At 42.5% G+C, this 16,100-nt stretch overlaps 1 protein-coding gene across 1 annotated transcript in view; it reads left to right on the top strand.

Moving 5' to 3' along the window:
- Positions 1–1,844: 1,844 nt before the first annotated feature.
- PIK3R4 (phosphoinositide-3-kinase regulatory subunit 4) overlaps positions 1,845–16,100 on the top strand; it is a 29,263-nt gene continuing 15,007 nt past the window's right edge. Inside the window, exons 1-8 of the mRNA XM_026658339.1 lie at positions 1,845–2,612; positions 3,962–4,095; positions 4,235–4,817; positions 8,504–8,638; positions 11,233–11,454; positions 12,493–12,666; positions 13,743–13,888; positions 15,147–15,350. Coding sequence (XP_026514124.1) covers positions 1,883–2,612; positions 3,962–4,095; positions 4,235–4,817; positions 8,504–8,638; positions 11,233–11,454; positions 12,493–12,666; positions 13,743–13,888; positions 15,147–15,350 — 2,328 coding nt within the window. The 5' untranslated portion in view covers positions 1,845–1,882. The remainder of the gene's footprint in view (positions 2,613–3,961; positions 4,096–4,234; positions 4,818–8,503; positions 8,639–11,232; positions 11,455–12,492; positions 12,667–13,742; positions 13,889–15,146; positions 15,351–16,100) is intronic.

Below are 16,100 nucleotides of genomic sequence, written 5' to 3'. Positions count from 1 at the left end.
GGTGGGAGCTGGGTGATGGGGAGCTGGGTGGGGTGGGGATGCTGCCACGGGGGTCAGGTGGGAGCTGGGTGATGCAGAGCTGGGTGGGGTGGGGATGCTGCTAGAGGGGGTGGCATTGGGGAGGGGGCCAGATGAGAGCAGGGCGATGGGGAGCTGGGTGGGGATGTTGCCAGAGCTGGGTCCGGTAGGCGCTGGCTGAGATGGGGGGCAGGGGGGTTGCTGCCAGAGGAGAGTATTGGGGAGTGGATCAGGTGAGACTTGGGTGGGGTGTCGTATGGGAGAGGAGTGTAGGTCATGCCTGATATGAGCACAGGGTGAGGGGGAGGAGGTGACTCTGGAAATCAAATCTAATAGAGACACTAAACCTTGTTTAGTCTGGCACACATTCCAGCCCTGCTTCTTCAGGCAGGATTGACCATGAATGTTCCAATGGGCTCCCTTTGTTCTCTCATTCTTTGTGCCTGGCTTGTTGCAAATGTCCCAAAGGACGAAGCTTCCTTTTGTAGATTAATCTCTAATTCACTGACTGAGGGAGTAGCTGTAGGATGTGGGTAGGAATGTTGATCCCTTTAGACCAGTGGTTCCCAAACTTTAACAACCCGTGAACCCCTTTCACTAAAATGTCAAGTCTCACAAACCCCCTCCTAAAAATGAATATTTCCAGGGATTTTCTCCTTTACCTGAGTGTAAATTATAAAAAGTAGTGATCTTGGAAATATAAGCATATCATAAAAACACATTTTATTACACACTATTTATTATTTATCATTAGAGTATTTTTATATTTATTTTTATTTTACATTATGAAAACGGCAACACTCTTCCAAGATCTCACTTTCGTAGCTTGTATCACTTTGAATAAGTCTGTTATAAGACAAGGCTCCTATGTTTCATCAAGGAGTATCAGATGTGAAACAGCATAAAGATATTTAAGAAACCAGCTCAGAGTTCCTCCTACACAAGCATTCAGGTCTTGAGCAGTCCAGGCAAACAACGCACGTTACAACAAAGCTTAAACTTGTTCTTCATAATAATTTTAAAAACAATACTAGCTGCCTATTTATATTAAAAACAGCAAAAAATATCCACCTCCCTTTCCATTTCTTATAAGGAGTTTTGAAGTTTAAATCTCCTCAGTGTGATAGATATGTTTGCTTTGATCTGCTTAGCTCTTGGAAGTCCAGAGGCTCCGGACTGCTTGCCCCATGCTGCCCGGGGTCCCTATGGACAGCTCTGTCCGCCATTAGGGAATTTTTCCCCAAGAACCCCCTGTAACACTTTGTGAACCCCCAGGGGTTCACGAACCCCAGTTTGGGAACCACTGCTTTAGACCCTAGGGCTTTCCGGACACATCAGTGCAGTTGTCAGTATTGTCCCTGGAGAGTCTGGGCCACATTTGCTCCCGGAATAAGTGGTTTTTGACTTCAGTGGGAGATACACTTGCTCATGCCAGGGCAGAACTTGGTACAGCATAGCTGTCAACCAAACTCTGGTTTCATTGCACAAGGAAAGGCCAAATCCTGGGCTCATCAAAGGGAGCAATGAGGGTGGAGCTGTATTAAGTGTTTCTCAAAAATAATGGGAAACACACAAAGAAAACATTTTTTAAACAAGTACAGTACTACAGGAGTATGAACTATGAATAAAAAGGCAAGGAACAGCTTTCAGTCCTAGGAGCTATTAAATAGTTGCCACATTCCACTCCAGAGCAGAAATGGCTGCATTTGTGTGTCATTTGAAATGATTTCTACATGTCTCTACCTTTTGTAAATAATATTTGGATACTTTGAGGTGAAAGACACTATAGAAATATAAGATAGTATTTGAATTGTTTTCTAGGTGCAGTTGTGAAGTGCTGACTCCTACAATAGCTGGTGCCATCATGGGGAATCAGCTGGCTGGCATTGCCCCGTCTCAGATCCTGTCTGTGGACAGCTATTTCTCAGACATCCATGACTTTGAATATGACAAAAGCCTGGGGAGTACTCGGTTTTTTAAAGTTGCTCGGGCCAAGCACAGGGAAGGCCTGGTAGTTGTGAAGGTATTTGCAATTCAGGATCCAACTTTACCACTAACTAGCTACAAGCAAGAGCTAGAGGAGTTGAAGATAAGGCTACACTCTGCACAGAACTGTCTTCCCTTTCAGAAGGCCACTTTGTCTGAAAAAGCAGCTATGCTCTTCAGACAGTATGTGCGGGACAACCTTTATGATCGAATCAGTACTAGGCCATTCCTGAATAACATTGAAAAGAGGTGGATAGCCTTCCAGATCTTGACTGCTGTGGACCAAGCACACAAGTCTGGAGTCCGTCATGGGGACATCAAAACTGAAAACGTTATGGTGACTAGCTGGAACTGGGTGCTTCTAACTGACTTTGCCAGTTTTAAACCAACTTATCTTCCTGAGGACAATCCTGCTGACTTCAATTATTTCTTTGACACGTCGCGTAGAAGGACTTGTTATATTGCCCCTGAGCGCTTTGTTGATGGCAGTATGTTTTCTACAGAGTTGGAGAATATGAAAGATCCTTCAATGCCACTGGTAGACTTGGCAAACAGCAATCAGCGAACCAGAGGAGAATTGAAACGTGCAATGGATATCTTTTCTGCAGGTATTGGGGTGATCATCTGAGAACTATACATGATTTATAGTTTTGCATCAACTGGGTAGGGATTTTTTATAAGCAGCTTAAAGAACTTAGGGAGATTGGGGGGAGGTGGAGGGAACAAAACAACCCCCCCCCCCAACTTTTTAGTGTTGACCCCAGAGCCTTCTAGTCACAGAATAAGTACTGTACAAAATCTATATATTTTTGTGCAATATAAAACCTTACAAAGGCACTCTGATACCATGGTGATGTATCTGAGCAGTGGAACTGCAAACTGCCACGCTAATGTGCTTCAGCTATGGTCTCGAGAGACCACCTGGAAAGGTTTAGTCTCTGTTCATTTTTCTTTTTTTGCTTAACTAGGGATCTGAATTTAAAAATCTATGGCCCTAATCCTGCAGTGTGAGCCACATGGGCAGATATCTGTGGAGCCCTATTGACTCTAGTGGGATTCTGCCCAAGTGGATTCAATTGCAGGATCAGTATTCAAGTCTTTGAAAAGAATACTTTTGTAGTTCTGTGTACGCAACATGACCTAATAATTGTGTTTATTTGGCAATCTTGGGTGGTTTCTGCCCCAATCTTAATGTTACTGCTCAAAATATCCTAAAATAAGTAAGGTTGTACGTCTACGCTGCAATTAGACACCAGTGGCTGGCCTGACTCGGGCTCGCAGGTTTCAGGCTGCGGGATTATTTAACTCTGATGTAGGCATTCCAGCTCTGGCTGCAGCTCGAGCTGGGAGACCCTCCTATCTCAGAGGATCTTAGAGCCTGGTCCCAGCCCAAGCCTGGACATCTACACCACAATTAAACAGCCCGAGCCTGGTGAGCCCAAGTCTGCTGGCACAGGCCAGCCACTGGTGTCTAATTGCAGTGTAGACATACCCATAGTTGACAAACACCATCACTGAGCATCACCACAGAAGCAGAGGTCCTTCAGTCACTTCCTGAGGAGGGCTGGTTACTCTGTGCTTTCTTGGTTGGTTGGTTACTCTGCCACATGACAGTGATGTGGTTTCCTTTTCTGGTCTTGCTTCAAGCACCTGCCAGCTAAAAAATGCAAGTGCCTTATGTTGCTTAATGCTACCACCCTATGGCTGTTGAAATATATGAAATATACTTCTAAGACGTTGTACTCTTGAAATGTAGGGATCATGTTTTAAAGCAACCGTGGGGGTTTTCTTGATACAGAGATATTAAACTTAAAATAGCTCTTTGGACACACTCTTTTATCCCTTTAGATTTTTGTATTCAGTTGAATTGTGTAAAACTTATTTTTGTTTTTGCATTGACAGCAAAGGAGGAGTACCTATTTTGTAATGCTCAGACACCATATTTGATATTTTGCAGGCTGTGTAATAGCAGAGCTCTTCACAGAAGGTGTACCACTGTTTGACTTATCTCAGCTTTTGGCCTATAGAAATGGTCTTTTCTCCCCTGACCAAGTCCTGAACAAAATTGAAGATCGCAGTATCAGAGAACTGGTAAATAACACTGCATTCTGTAGAGCCCTCTTATTTCTTCTGCTTTTGGTTTTGACTGCTTTGGGGATAACTTATCATTCACTTCTAAACCTTGTAATCTTTTTCTCCCACTCTCCCTCCACCCCCTGCCTCTCTGCAGGTCACTCAGATGATCCACTGTGAGCCAGATAAACGTTTAGGAGCAGACGATTACTTAAAACAACAACGTAACAATGCATTTCCTGAAATATTTTACACCTTTCTCCAGCCTTACATGGCACAGTTTGCCAAGGAAACATTTCTATCCGCAGATGAGCGTATACTTGTCATACGTAAAGATCTGGACAACATTATTCATAATCTCTGTGGACATGATCGAACAGAGAAAGCAGAGGGAGAGACAAAAGAGAATGGGCTAGTTGTTCTAGTGTCTGTGATAACTTCCTGTTTACAGACTCTCAAATACTGTGATTCAAAACTGGCTGCTTTGGAACTGATTCTGCATTTAGCACCAAGATTAAGTGTGGAGATTCTGCTGGATCGTATTATGCCTTATCTATTACATTTCAGCAATGACTCTGTGCCTAGGGTGAGGGCAGAAGCTGTGAGGACACTGACTAAAGTTCTTGCTCTTGTCAAGGAGGTGCCACGCAATGATATCAATATTTACCCAGAATACATTTTGCCAGGCATAGCACATTTAGCCCAAGATGAAGCCACTATTGTCAGATTGGCATATGCTGGTAAGAGGGAAACATACCTTCAGTTTTTCTTGATCCCCACTTATATATTCTCCATTGTCTTGAAAGCTTTAGGCCACATGCTGTCATGTGAAATGCTCAGGGAGATTAGAGGCTATAAAAATAAAAGAAAATAGAGGATTTCAACTATCCCATATTGACTGGGTACATGTCACCTCAGGATGGGATGCCGAGATAAAGTTTCTTGACACCTTAAAAGACTGCTTCTTGGAGCAGCTAGTCCTGGAACCCACAAGAGGAGAGGCAATTCTTGATTTAGTCCTAAGTGGAGCACATGATCTGGTCCAAGAGGTGAATATAGCTGGACTGCTTGGTAATAGTGACCATAATATAATTAAATTTAACATCTCTGTGGCAGGGAAAACACCACAGCAGCCTAACATGATAACATTTAATTTCAGAAAGGGGAGCTACACAAAAATGAGGAAGTTAAACAAAAATTAAAAAGTACAGTGCCAAAAGTGAAATCCCTGTAAGCTGCACGGAAACTTTTTAAAGATACCATAATAGAGGCTCAACTTTAAATGTATACTCCAAATTCAAAAACATAGTAAGAGAACCAAAAACGTGCCACTGTTGCTAACCAACAAAGTAAAAGAAGCAGTGAGAGGCAAAAAGGCATCCTTTAAAAAGGAAGTTAAATCCTAGTGAGGAAAATAGAAAGGAATATAAACTCTGGCAAGTGAAGTGTAAAAATATAATTAGGAAGGCCAAAAAAGAATTTGAAGAACAACCAGCCAAAGACTCAAAAAATAATAGCAAAAAATTCTTTAAGTATATTAGAAGCAGGAAGCCTAAACAACCAGTGGGGCCACTGGATGATGGAGATACTAAAGGAGCACCCAAGGACGATAAGGCCATTGTGGAGAAACTAAATGAATTTTTTGCTTCGGTCTTCACGGCTGATGACGTGAGGGAGATTCCCAAACCTGAGCCATTCTTTTTAAGTGACAGATCTGAGGAACTGGCCCAGATGCATTAGAGAAGGTTTTGGAACAAATTGATAAAGAGTAATAAGTCACCAGGACTAGATGGTATTCACCCAAGAGTTCTGCAATTTCACATTTGAGTTCCTTCAGAACTACTAACTGTGGTTTGTAACCTATCATTTAAATCAGCTTCTCTACCAAATGACTGGAGGATAGCTATTGTGACACCAATTTTTAAAAAGGGCTCCAGAGATGAGCCTGGTAATTACAGGCCAGTAAGCCTGACTTCAGTACCAGGCAAGCTGGTTGAAATTCTAGTAAAGAACAGAATTGTCAGACACATAGATGAACATAATTTGTTGGGGAAGAGTCAACATGGTTTTTGTAAAGGGAAATCATGCCTCACCAAACTACTAGAATTATTTGAGGGGATCAACAAACGTGGACAAGGGGGATCCAGTGGATATAGTATACTTAGCTTTTCAGAAAGCCTTTGAGAAGGTCTCTCACCATAGGCTCTTAAGTAAGCTGTCACGGGATAAAAGGGAAGGTTCTCTCATGGATTGATAACTGGTTAAAAGATAGCGAACAAAGGGTAGGAATAAATGGTGAGTTTTCAGAATGGAGAGTGGTAAATAGTGGTGTCCCCCAGGGGTCTGTAATGGGACCAGTACTGTTCAGTATATTCATAAATGATCTGGAAAAAGGGGTAAACAGTGACGTGGCAAAATTTGCAGATGATACAAAACTATTCAAGATAGTTAAGTTCAAAGCAGACTGTGAAGAGCTACAAAGGGATCTCACAAAACTGAGTGACTAGGCAACAAAATGGCAATTCAATGTTGATAAATGCAAAGTAATGCACATTGAAAAACAGTCCCAACTATACATATAAAATGATGGGATCTAAATGAGCTGTTACTGCACAAGAGAGAGATCTTGGCATCATTGAGGGGATGTTTTCAGAGAAGTATCCATAATGTGCAGAGGCAGTCAAAAAAGCTAATAGAATGTTAGGTATTATTAAGAAAGGGATAGATAATAAGACAGAAAATATCATATTGCCGCTATATAAATCCATGGTACGCCCACATCTTGAATCCGGCGTGCAGATGTGGTTGCCCCATCTCAAAAAAGATTATATTGGAATTGGGAAAGGTTCAAAAAAGGGCAACAAAATGATTAGGGGTATAGAACAGCTTCCATACGAGGATTGATTAATAAGACTGGGACTTTTCAGCTTGTAAAAGAGATGACTAAGGGGGGATATGATAGAGGTCTATAAAATAATGACTGGTGTGGAGAAAGTAAATAAGGAAGTGTTATTTACTCTCTCATAACAAGAACTAGGAGTCACCAAATGAAATGTATAGGCAGTAGGTTTAAAACAAACAAAAGAAAATATTTCTTCACAGAACGCAAAGTCAGCCTGTGGAACTGTGCCAGAGGATGTTGTGAAGACCAAGACTATAACAGGTTTCAAAAAAGAACTAGACAAATTCACGGAGGATAGGTCCATCAATGGCTATTATCCAGGATGGGCAGAGATGGTGTCCCTAACTTCTGTTTGCCAGAAGCTGGGAATGGGCGACGGGATAGATCACTTGATGATTACCTGTTCTGTTCATTCCCTCTGGGGCACCTGGCATTGGTCACTGCCAGAAGACAGGATCCTGGGCAAGATGGACCTTTGGTCTGATCCAGTATGGCCGTTCTTATGTTCATAAATGAAGTTGCTGTTGATTTTAGTGGGAGTTTCATGCTTTTAAGTGTAAAAGTTTGTCAGCAGCACTATCAGTGCTCACTACTTTAGGTGAAATAACTTTTTGGTAGAAACTACTCTTTTATTTCAGTTGTACATGCAAAACCATATAATGTTTTCTAATAAAGCAGCTTGTAGAATGTTGCATATTGGTAATGTCAGTATTCCTTTGCCAGAGCTGGATTGAGGCCCTAGGAACACTACAGCACAGGGCTCCTTGTGGCAGGAGAGGCAAGCCCCCCCCCACCTCAGAGTGGCAACAAGGACCTTTGGAAGCACTAGAGGCAGCAACAGGGAACCCCTCTTTCCCCAGAGAGGCAGGAATGGTAACAAGGGAAGTTCTTAGTACTTACCCCAACAGTCAGGCTGTATCTGGGTGGGTGAGCAGGGCCTGCTGCACTCTTCTGCCATACCCAGGCTTTGTGGTCTTGATTTTAAAGGTGAGTTAACTGTCAATTAACTCGAGTTAACCAACCTGAAGTAAATGCTAGTCTAGACATTCTACAAAGGTTTGCGTTTTACCCACAAACATTCATGTCCCTGAACAAATTTGTTGTGATGCAAGCACTTACTATCCTGTTGGTTAATTTGAATTTAATGGCATTTAATTTTATCAGGTTATTAATCATTAGCCTGAGGTTAGGTGACCTGTTGGGCTAGTCTATTAGCTTTTTGCTTCTGTAAAAATAGTTCTGCTTATGTTATCAATGAACCTGGTTTCGTTTTAACTTCTTCATTTCTTCTCCAACTTCTCAGATCACTAAAGTACCACACAGTTTGATTCACCTGGCAGTTTTACTGGAGCTACAATTGCAGGAATGTACCAGGTCACATTGTGTTGACAGAGCACGTAGTATAGCATTTGCCCACAGTGCCTGGTTCTTGTCAGTAATAATAATTCTTTCCATCTGCAAGCACCAGATTTACACAGTTTAAAATGAAAAAAAAATTATGGTTGTAAATGTTTATCATTACAGAAAACATAGCACTGTTAGCAGAAACGGCTCTGAGATTTCTGGAATTAGTACAGCTGAAAAATCTGAACATGGAAAATGAGCCGACCAGTGAAGAAATGGATGAAGTGTCACATCCCAGTGAAAACTATGACACAGGTAATGTAACTTATGTATGGGTTGCTTACTTATGGGTCAAAGCCTGTAGTGCTGAGTTCTTACATTTTCTGTTGATTTCAATTCTGGGTGCTCATTATTAAGGCTAAGATTTTGTTACAGATATTTTTAGTAAAAATCACAGTAAAAAAACCCTGCCACAAGTGGGGCAGCTGCGCAGGGGCTAGGAGCTGCCTGCAGCAGCTGGGGGCTGCGGGGCATCCCTGCTGACTGCAGCCCCAGGGTTCCCCCGCTGCCTGTGGGGCCAAGAGCTGTGGGGTGCCCCCGCCTCCCATGTCAGCCAGGAGCTTCGGCGGCCAGGAGCTGCGGGCAGGGTGGCAAGCTATATGGGCCCATGCTCCAACAATATTCAGGGCGCGGGGGCCCGGCTCCACTAATGTTCGGGGCCAGGTCTCTCCCCCCACCCCTGCGTGCCTCCACTGAGTGTCCCTGCCTGCACCCTGGGAAGTGGGTGGCTGCCCCCTGCAGCTCCACACTGCACTCCACTCTGCTGGCTCCTGGCAGTTGCTGCTGCAGGGTCCTAGCGCCCCCCCCCAACCACTTGTGCTAGGGCAGGCTGACCCTGACCCTAATCCTGCCCTTCCGCCTCGGACGGACCCTCCACTAGCACAGGAGCGCCCCCACCCACAGTCACCGCTCCTGCCCCACGCTGGGCAAGGGCAGCCCCATTCCCCACCCCCAGTGAGTCTATAGTGAGGGGCAGCAGTACGAGGATTCGCACACTTGATGGTAGTCCTGCCCCCGCATCCACCACAGAGGGAGGCGAGGGGGCTTACTGGACCTGAGAGGGGTCCTAGGAGCATGTGCAGTGACAATGGTGCGAGGTGAGTGTGCTGCCGGAGGGGAGAGGGTTGGGGGGGTTGCCTGCACCCCAAACTCCTCATCCATGGCCCTACTCCACCCCAGAGCCCGCACCCCCAGCCAGAGCCCTCATCCCCCCCTGCACTCCAACCCTCTGCCCTAGCCCTGAGCCCCCTCCTGCACCATGAACCCCTCATCCTTCACCCTACCCCTCTGCCCAAGCCCCTCCCACACCCCAAACCCTCATCCTCAGCCCCACCCCAGAGCCCTCACAGTTTTACATTATTTTAAGATATATATCGGCTTACAAGACAGGTATGTGGGGGGGAGTGGGACTTGGACTTGTTCTGGGAGCTGCGGGGTTCACCCGGGGTGGTGGGGGATCCTGCAGCTCCCGACCACACAGGCTGAAGTCACGTAGGTCCCTGGAAGTCATGGATTCTGTGACTTCCACGACCAAATCATAGCCTTACTCATTATCTCTTGGGGCTTGGCCCTGTATTATCAAGTTCCATCTAATAGTTAGGAAATTCTTTGTAAAATTACACTCTTATTTAAACCGTGGACTAGAAATACCCAAGCACATGACTTGGCAATGAATGGTTATAGTGGTTTACCAATTTAGAGCACTCTTTGTAGCTTGGGGATAATTGCTCACTTATTTAATGAAACTGGAAATCTCTGATTTCTTTCAATGCTGCTTATTTATCTCTATATTCCTAAAAGATAATCTGTCTAGATTGTTAAAAATACACAACCTCAACTCTGCCATCAGTTTAGGAAAGGTGAAGCTATTGACAAGCAAGTGAATTTTCAATTACTCTGTTGCCACAAAGCATTTTGTGTTCGCTGTTGAACCATTGACTCTAAGGCCTGGTCTACACTGGAGTGGGGGGGCTACTTTGGTCTAAGTTACACAACTTCAGCTACGAAAATAGTGTAGCTGAAGTTGACGTACTTAGAGCTACTTACCACGGTTTCTTCGCTGCGGTAGGTCAACTGCTGACGCTCCCCCGTCGACTCCGCCTACGCTTCTTGCTCTGGTGGAGTACTGGAGTCGATGGGAGAGTGCTTGGCGGTCGATATATCACGTCTTCACTAGACACGATAAATCAACCCCCTGCTGGATCAGTCGCTCCAGAGGTAAGTGTAGACCTGCCCTAAGGGTATGTCTACACAGCAAAGAAAAACCCACGGCTGGCCCATGCCAGTCGACTTGGGCTTGCAGGGCTGTTTCATTGCCGTGTAGACTTCTGGGCTCAGGCTGGAGCCCAAGCTCTGAGACTCTTCCACCCCTCATGGTCCTAGAGTCTGGGCTTCAGCCTGAGTCTGGAAAACCACACAGCAATGAAACAGCCCCGCAGCCTGAGCCCCATGAGCCGGAGTCGGCTGACACAGGCCAACCGCGGGGTTTTTTTGTCTGTGTAGACATACTCTAATTGACTCATTTTGATGCTTTCCCACATCCTTACTTCAGCCATAAGTGCGATAAGTGGATCACCTCAATGGAAGCACAGACTAGACTGTTTGGGGTATGTTTTTATCCATATCAGTGAAATACGCTTCTATGGCTTCCCCAGTTCTATCAATTCAGAGCCTGAGTATGAATCCATTTATAAGCATGGCTTCAGAATCCTAGTCATTCTGTTGCATTACTGCCTTACCGAGTCAGCTGTACTTCAGAATTGCATATTATTTTAATTAATTTTATGGTGGCTGACAAATACACGTTTTGTTTCATGTTGACTCAATTTTCTATTGTGTGTCTCTTGCAGAGCTTCAGGCTTTGCATGAAATGGTCCAGCAAAAAGTTGTTACTCTGCTGAGTGACCCAGAAAACATTGTGAAACAGACGCTAATGGAAAATGGAATAACACGTCTCTGTGTCTTCTTTGGACGTCAAAAAGCCAATGATGTCCTCCTATCTCATATGATCACCTTCCTGAATGATAAGAATGACTGGCATCTTCGGGGAGCTTTCTTTGACAGCATAGTTGGTAGGTACTCGGTTTCTTGGCTGAAACATGCTTAGATGTAATCAGTTAATTGAATACACTGCTGCAGGTTCATACAGATTTTTACAGTCACAGGAGAGGGCTTCTCCTGTAGAGATTTTAGTAACTGACATAGAGGCAAGCAATTTAATGCTCATGCATGTCTTTTTATTTCTTCTTGGTAGCAGGATGGAGTGATTTAAATCAAGACCCTTTAAATCCCTTGATTAAAAAAATTGATTTAGGTGAGGTCGAGGCTGTGTAAAACTAATATGAAAATTTGTGCAGTTGCAACTTTAGATTAAAATTTATAATGAACTTAACTGTAAATGCTGTTTTGTTTCTTTTTAAAAAGTATCGTATTTGAATTACACAAAACTGTTAGCCAAAAATTGGGTTAAGCAGATACAGAGCTTTATTTGCACGAATAATCCTATTCACTTCAATAGGATTATTCATGTGCATAAGTGTTTGCAGCACCAGCAGGCTAAAATAGTATTTTTATTAAACTTTTCTGAGTGGCATAAAATCTCTCATTTCAAAACAAAATTGGTTCCTTGTTAACAGTTAAAAGTTATTTAGTCTTTCCGTACATTAACAAAGTTATTGCCAACTTTGTTATACACACAGGCCCAAATGTTCAAAAATAGGGACTGAAAGTTAGGTGCCTAGGTATGTGTTTAAGAGCCTAAGTAATTTTAAGGGCACAAGTTTCTTTGGCTTCCAACTGCAAACACTGATGGAGGAGAGTAGCCTGAAGTATGAAGCATTTCAGCTTTCTTGATTTGTGGAGGTTCAGTATGGCCCTGATGTTGCACCATTGAAGTTATTGTGAGTTTTGCCTTTGCCTTTTGCAAATATAGCATGAGCTTATCAGTTTTGTGTTTGAATTTGTGGTGTTCTGCCCCCGCCCCCACACAAATGATCAAATCACTTCCAGGAAGATGTGGACTGCCTTTGTATATAGTGTTTGTTACCCAGCTGTCTTAGCTTTTTGGGGGTGTTACCTTGCCCATTACAATAACACTTTATGGCTTTTAGGTGTTGCTGCTTATGTTGGCTGGCAAAGCTCATCAATTTTAAAACCTCTACTCCAGCAAGGTCTCAGTGATGCTGAAGAATTTGTCATTTTTAAGGCCCTCAATGCTCTTACCTGTATGTGCCAGTTAGGGCTGTTGCAGAAACCACACATCTATGAATTTGCTTGTGATATAGGTAAGTTTAAAAAAATGCTCAAAATATCTTGGTTTTTCTACAGAAAATCTTAATTCTGTAGTTTCACTGTTAGCTTAGTTATCCATTATATGACCCTACCTCAAATTTCTTTAGGTTCTGGTGGGAACTATTTTCCTAACTTTTAATAAGCTGTTGCTAATGCAATAACATGTTGCTTAGAATTCTAAAATAACCATTTTGATTAAACAAATAATCTGAAGTGGATATTAGGGTGTAAAATATCAATTAAAATCCAGATTCACTTGAATTAGAACTTTGTTTTTAATCAATACTTCCAGTAGAAGTGCTGCCAAAATTAAGGTCAGGACTCACTTTCTGCTTAAATAAATTTACCAACCTGAAACTTTAACTGTCAGTTTCAGATGATTAAATAAGAAATAACATGTTGGTTACAGCAAAGAACATTTATGTGAAACATTTAGTAAAAACTGGATTATACAAGGGAATAAACTGCCAAAGAAGGTTCTAGAATAATTTGAAATTTATAATTGTTAGATTTGCACAATCATTAGAAATGTTTAAGGCTGTAACTGAAATATTTGGGGAAACTTTAGAGAGGACTGTCTGCCCTGCCATGATTCAGGGGACTAGGTTACATGACTCAGAGGCTCATACTTCCCAAACAATTGTGGTGATGTTCCCCCATCTTATTTTTTAAGAGTGCATGCAGAATTTCCCCCAATTTCTTTCATTTATTTTCCCTCTATTATTCTGGAGCTGACTCCCTTCTCGAGTCTGTCACCAGTGCTCTTCCAGCATAGGATGTTGGTCCTTAGTGAGTGCCTTGATCCTCAAAGCTATTTAGGACACCTAAGTTGAAATCAGAGGGAGTTAGGTGCCTTTGAGGATTTGGGCCTGAGTGCCTGTTCTGAAGCTCATTGACTTCAGGCCCCTCTGTGAAATCTTTGTTACTTTGGAGGAGGAGGGACTGAGCTTGGGGAGGGAAAATGAGGATCCCCATCTGGCAAATACAGGACAGTCCTGTCTCTTCAATTTGAACAACAGATTTGAAATGATACATTTTAATTTTTTTTTTTTTTTTTTTTCCCCCCCAGCGCCCTTCCTATGCCATCCAAACCTTTGGATACGTTATGGGGCAGTAGGATTTATCACTGTGGTAGCACAGCACTTAAATATTGCTGATGTCTACTGCAAGCTAATGCCTTATCTCCATCCTTTTATCACTCAGCCGATAATACAGGTAATTGATCACATAATGACATGAATATATACTGTATGTTCATAAATTTAGATCTGTCTTTGCAATAATGTCTGTTTTTAAAAAAAAAAAAAAAGTTTCATGTTCACTACATTGCCAGTCTATCAACATCTGCTACAAGAGGTCAGAAAATTGAACTGCTCCAAACTGAGCATCTGATTAGTTTCCTAATCTGAAAACTGAATTGAAGCTTTTAAAATTTTTAAAGGACAATATCACTTCAAACTTCATCCAAATAATAGAAGTTTTTACAACATCTAAGATCAATAGAATCATTTTTGAACAAAGCATTTCCTTGCAGTGTTTGCAGCCAAGTTACTGTAGCATTGTGCTAGTGCATAGGAACCTGAAAGTGATTATAAACTGGCCATAAAAACTGCTATGGGTAATTTTTTTTTAAGACCAATGATTCATGTGCAAAAGTGCAAGCAAGGTCTATTGTGTGCATATAGCTATGTGCACTTGGGTCTCAGTCCAGTAAGACGCTGAGCATTCTGGCCTTGATCCAGAAAAGCATTAAAGTACATGCTTAACTTTTAAGTACAGTAGTAGTCCTGTTGACTTCAGCTAGCTAGTCATCAATGCACTTGGCACTTCAGTGGGACTACTCACATGCTTAAGTGCTGTGCTAGATCAGGGCCAGTGAAGTCAGCACCTTGCAGGATGAAGCAGTTGCAGATCATCCTGTTTGCAATAATTGCCTGCCCAAATGGTGTGCAGTGGCACACCTTTTTGCACAATACTGTAGGTTTCTTTTTGAATGCTTGCTCCAATTGTCTGAGCAAAGAGAAATCCAAACGTAATCACAACATATATTCTGAAAGTACATTTGATTCTTAACATTCTTTGTTTTAGTAAACTGTGGTGGTGTTAAGACTGTAAGGAAACTTATTGCTAAAATATTATTTTAAGCAATGCCTTTTTAAAGAAGTTTTATATTGTGTATATCTTAAAATGAGACGTATTCTGACTTATAATCTTTCACTTCCTGTTACATTATAATACATAGAAATAATATTTTATGCTGTAAAAGACATCTATGGCTCATGAAAGGGTAACTACAACAAATAATGGTATTAAGTAAGATTTAATTCTTTTTAAAAGTAGTTTTTCTTATAACCAGACAGACATTATCGTAACTTGTTCCTCCTTTGATAGCCAAAAGCTATTGGACAAGTCTTGTATTTCTACAGATATATGATGCATTCCTTGTTGATTGTTCCCTTTTTCTGAATTGCAGATAGATAAAGAAATAGTCCTGTTGAGTGTCCTTAAAGAGCCAGTAAGTCGGTCCATATTCGATTATGCTTTAAGATCAAAGGACATCGCAAGCCTTTTCAGACATCTTCATATGCGTCAGAAGAAAAGGAATGGCACTCGCCCTGATTGTCCTCCCCCTGAGGACCCAGCCATAGCACAGCTGCTAAAGAAGCTACTTTCCCAAGTAATTATTATTCTTTATTTGTACTGCAGTAGTACACGCCAGTGAGGCTCTGGTGTGATAGGTTTTGTACAGACACACAGGTAGATACAGTCCCTGTCCCCAGGAGCTCACAATCCAAGGTTCTGATCATACCAAAAACTGCTCAAAAAGTCCCATTGATTTCAGTGCTTGAGTTTGCAGAATGAAGGCCTTGAGAAGGTAATGAAGCATTTTAAAAAAGGTCTGCCATAGAGAGAGACTACCAGGCTAGGGTAAGAGGGAGCTATGGTGTTTAGAGGCTTGCATGTAAAACAGGAGAAGGGAAAGAGCTTTACAAAGAGGACATAACCACTCCAAGGCCCCAGAGGTGTGCTCCTCCACCTGACCAGAGAGACGGCATGGGGTGAAGTAGGCTGGCTCTGCAGTACTGAATGGACAAGGAGTATAAAGTCCGTTTTTAAATCCCTTTCCTCCCAGCTGCGGGATACGGGCCCTTGAGCCCATTTCCTTTATTGTACCTCCAGGCAGATAATTGGGGAGGAGACTGGCTAATGATGGAGCACTGTAATCCTCCTTATGGAAATGGCTGGCCTTGAGAACCTCCCTTCTACAGAGATGGAAACTGTAGAGAAGACTCAGCCTATGTCAGTTCTTTCCTAGTGTGCACTGACTTCAAATCCCTGGTGATAGGCCAACAAGCCAGATATATCAGTTAGTAGTTCTGTCCTTTAGCAGTTTTGTATCCCTTCTCCCTATCCAAACTTGTGTGGG

Source organism: Terrapene carolina, unplaced genomic scaffold, assembly GCF_002925995.2.
Source record: "Terrapene carolina triunguis isolate 2854851 unplaced genomic scaffold, T_m_triunguis-2.0 Scaffold428, whole genome shotgun sequence".
Lineage (NCBI taxonomy): Eukaryota > Metazoa > Chordata > Testudines > Emydidae > Terrapene > Terrapene triunguis.
This window is presented reverse-complemented; position numbering and strand designations above follow the sequence as displayed.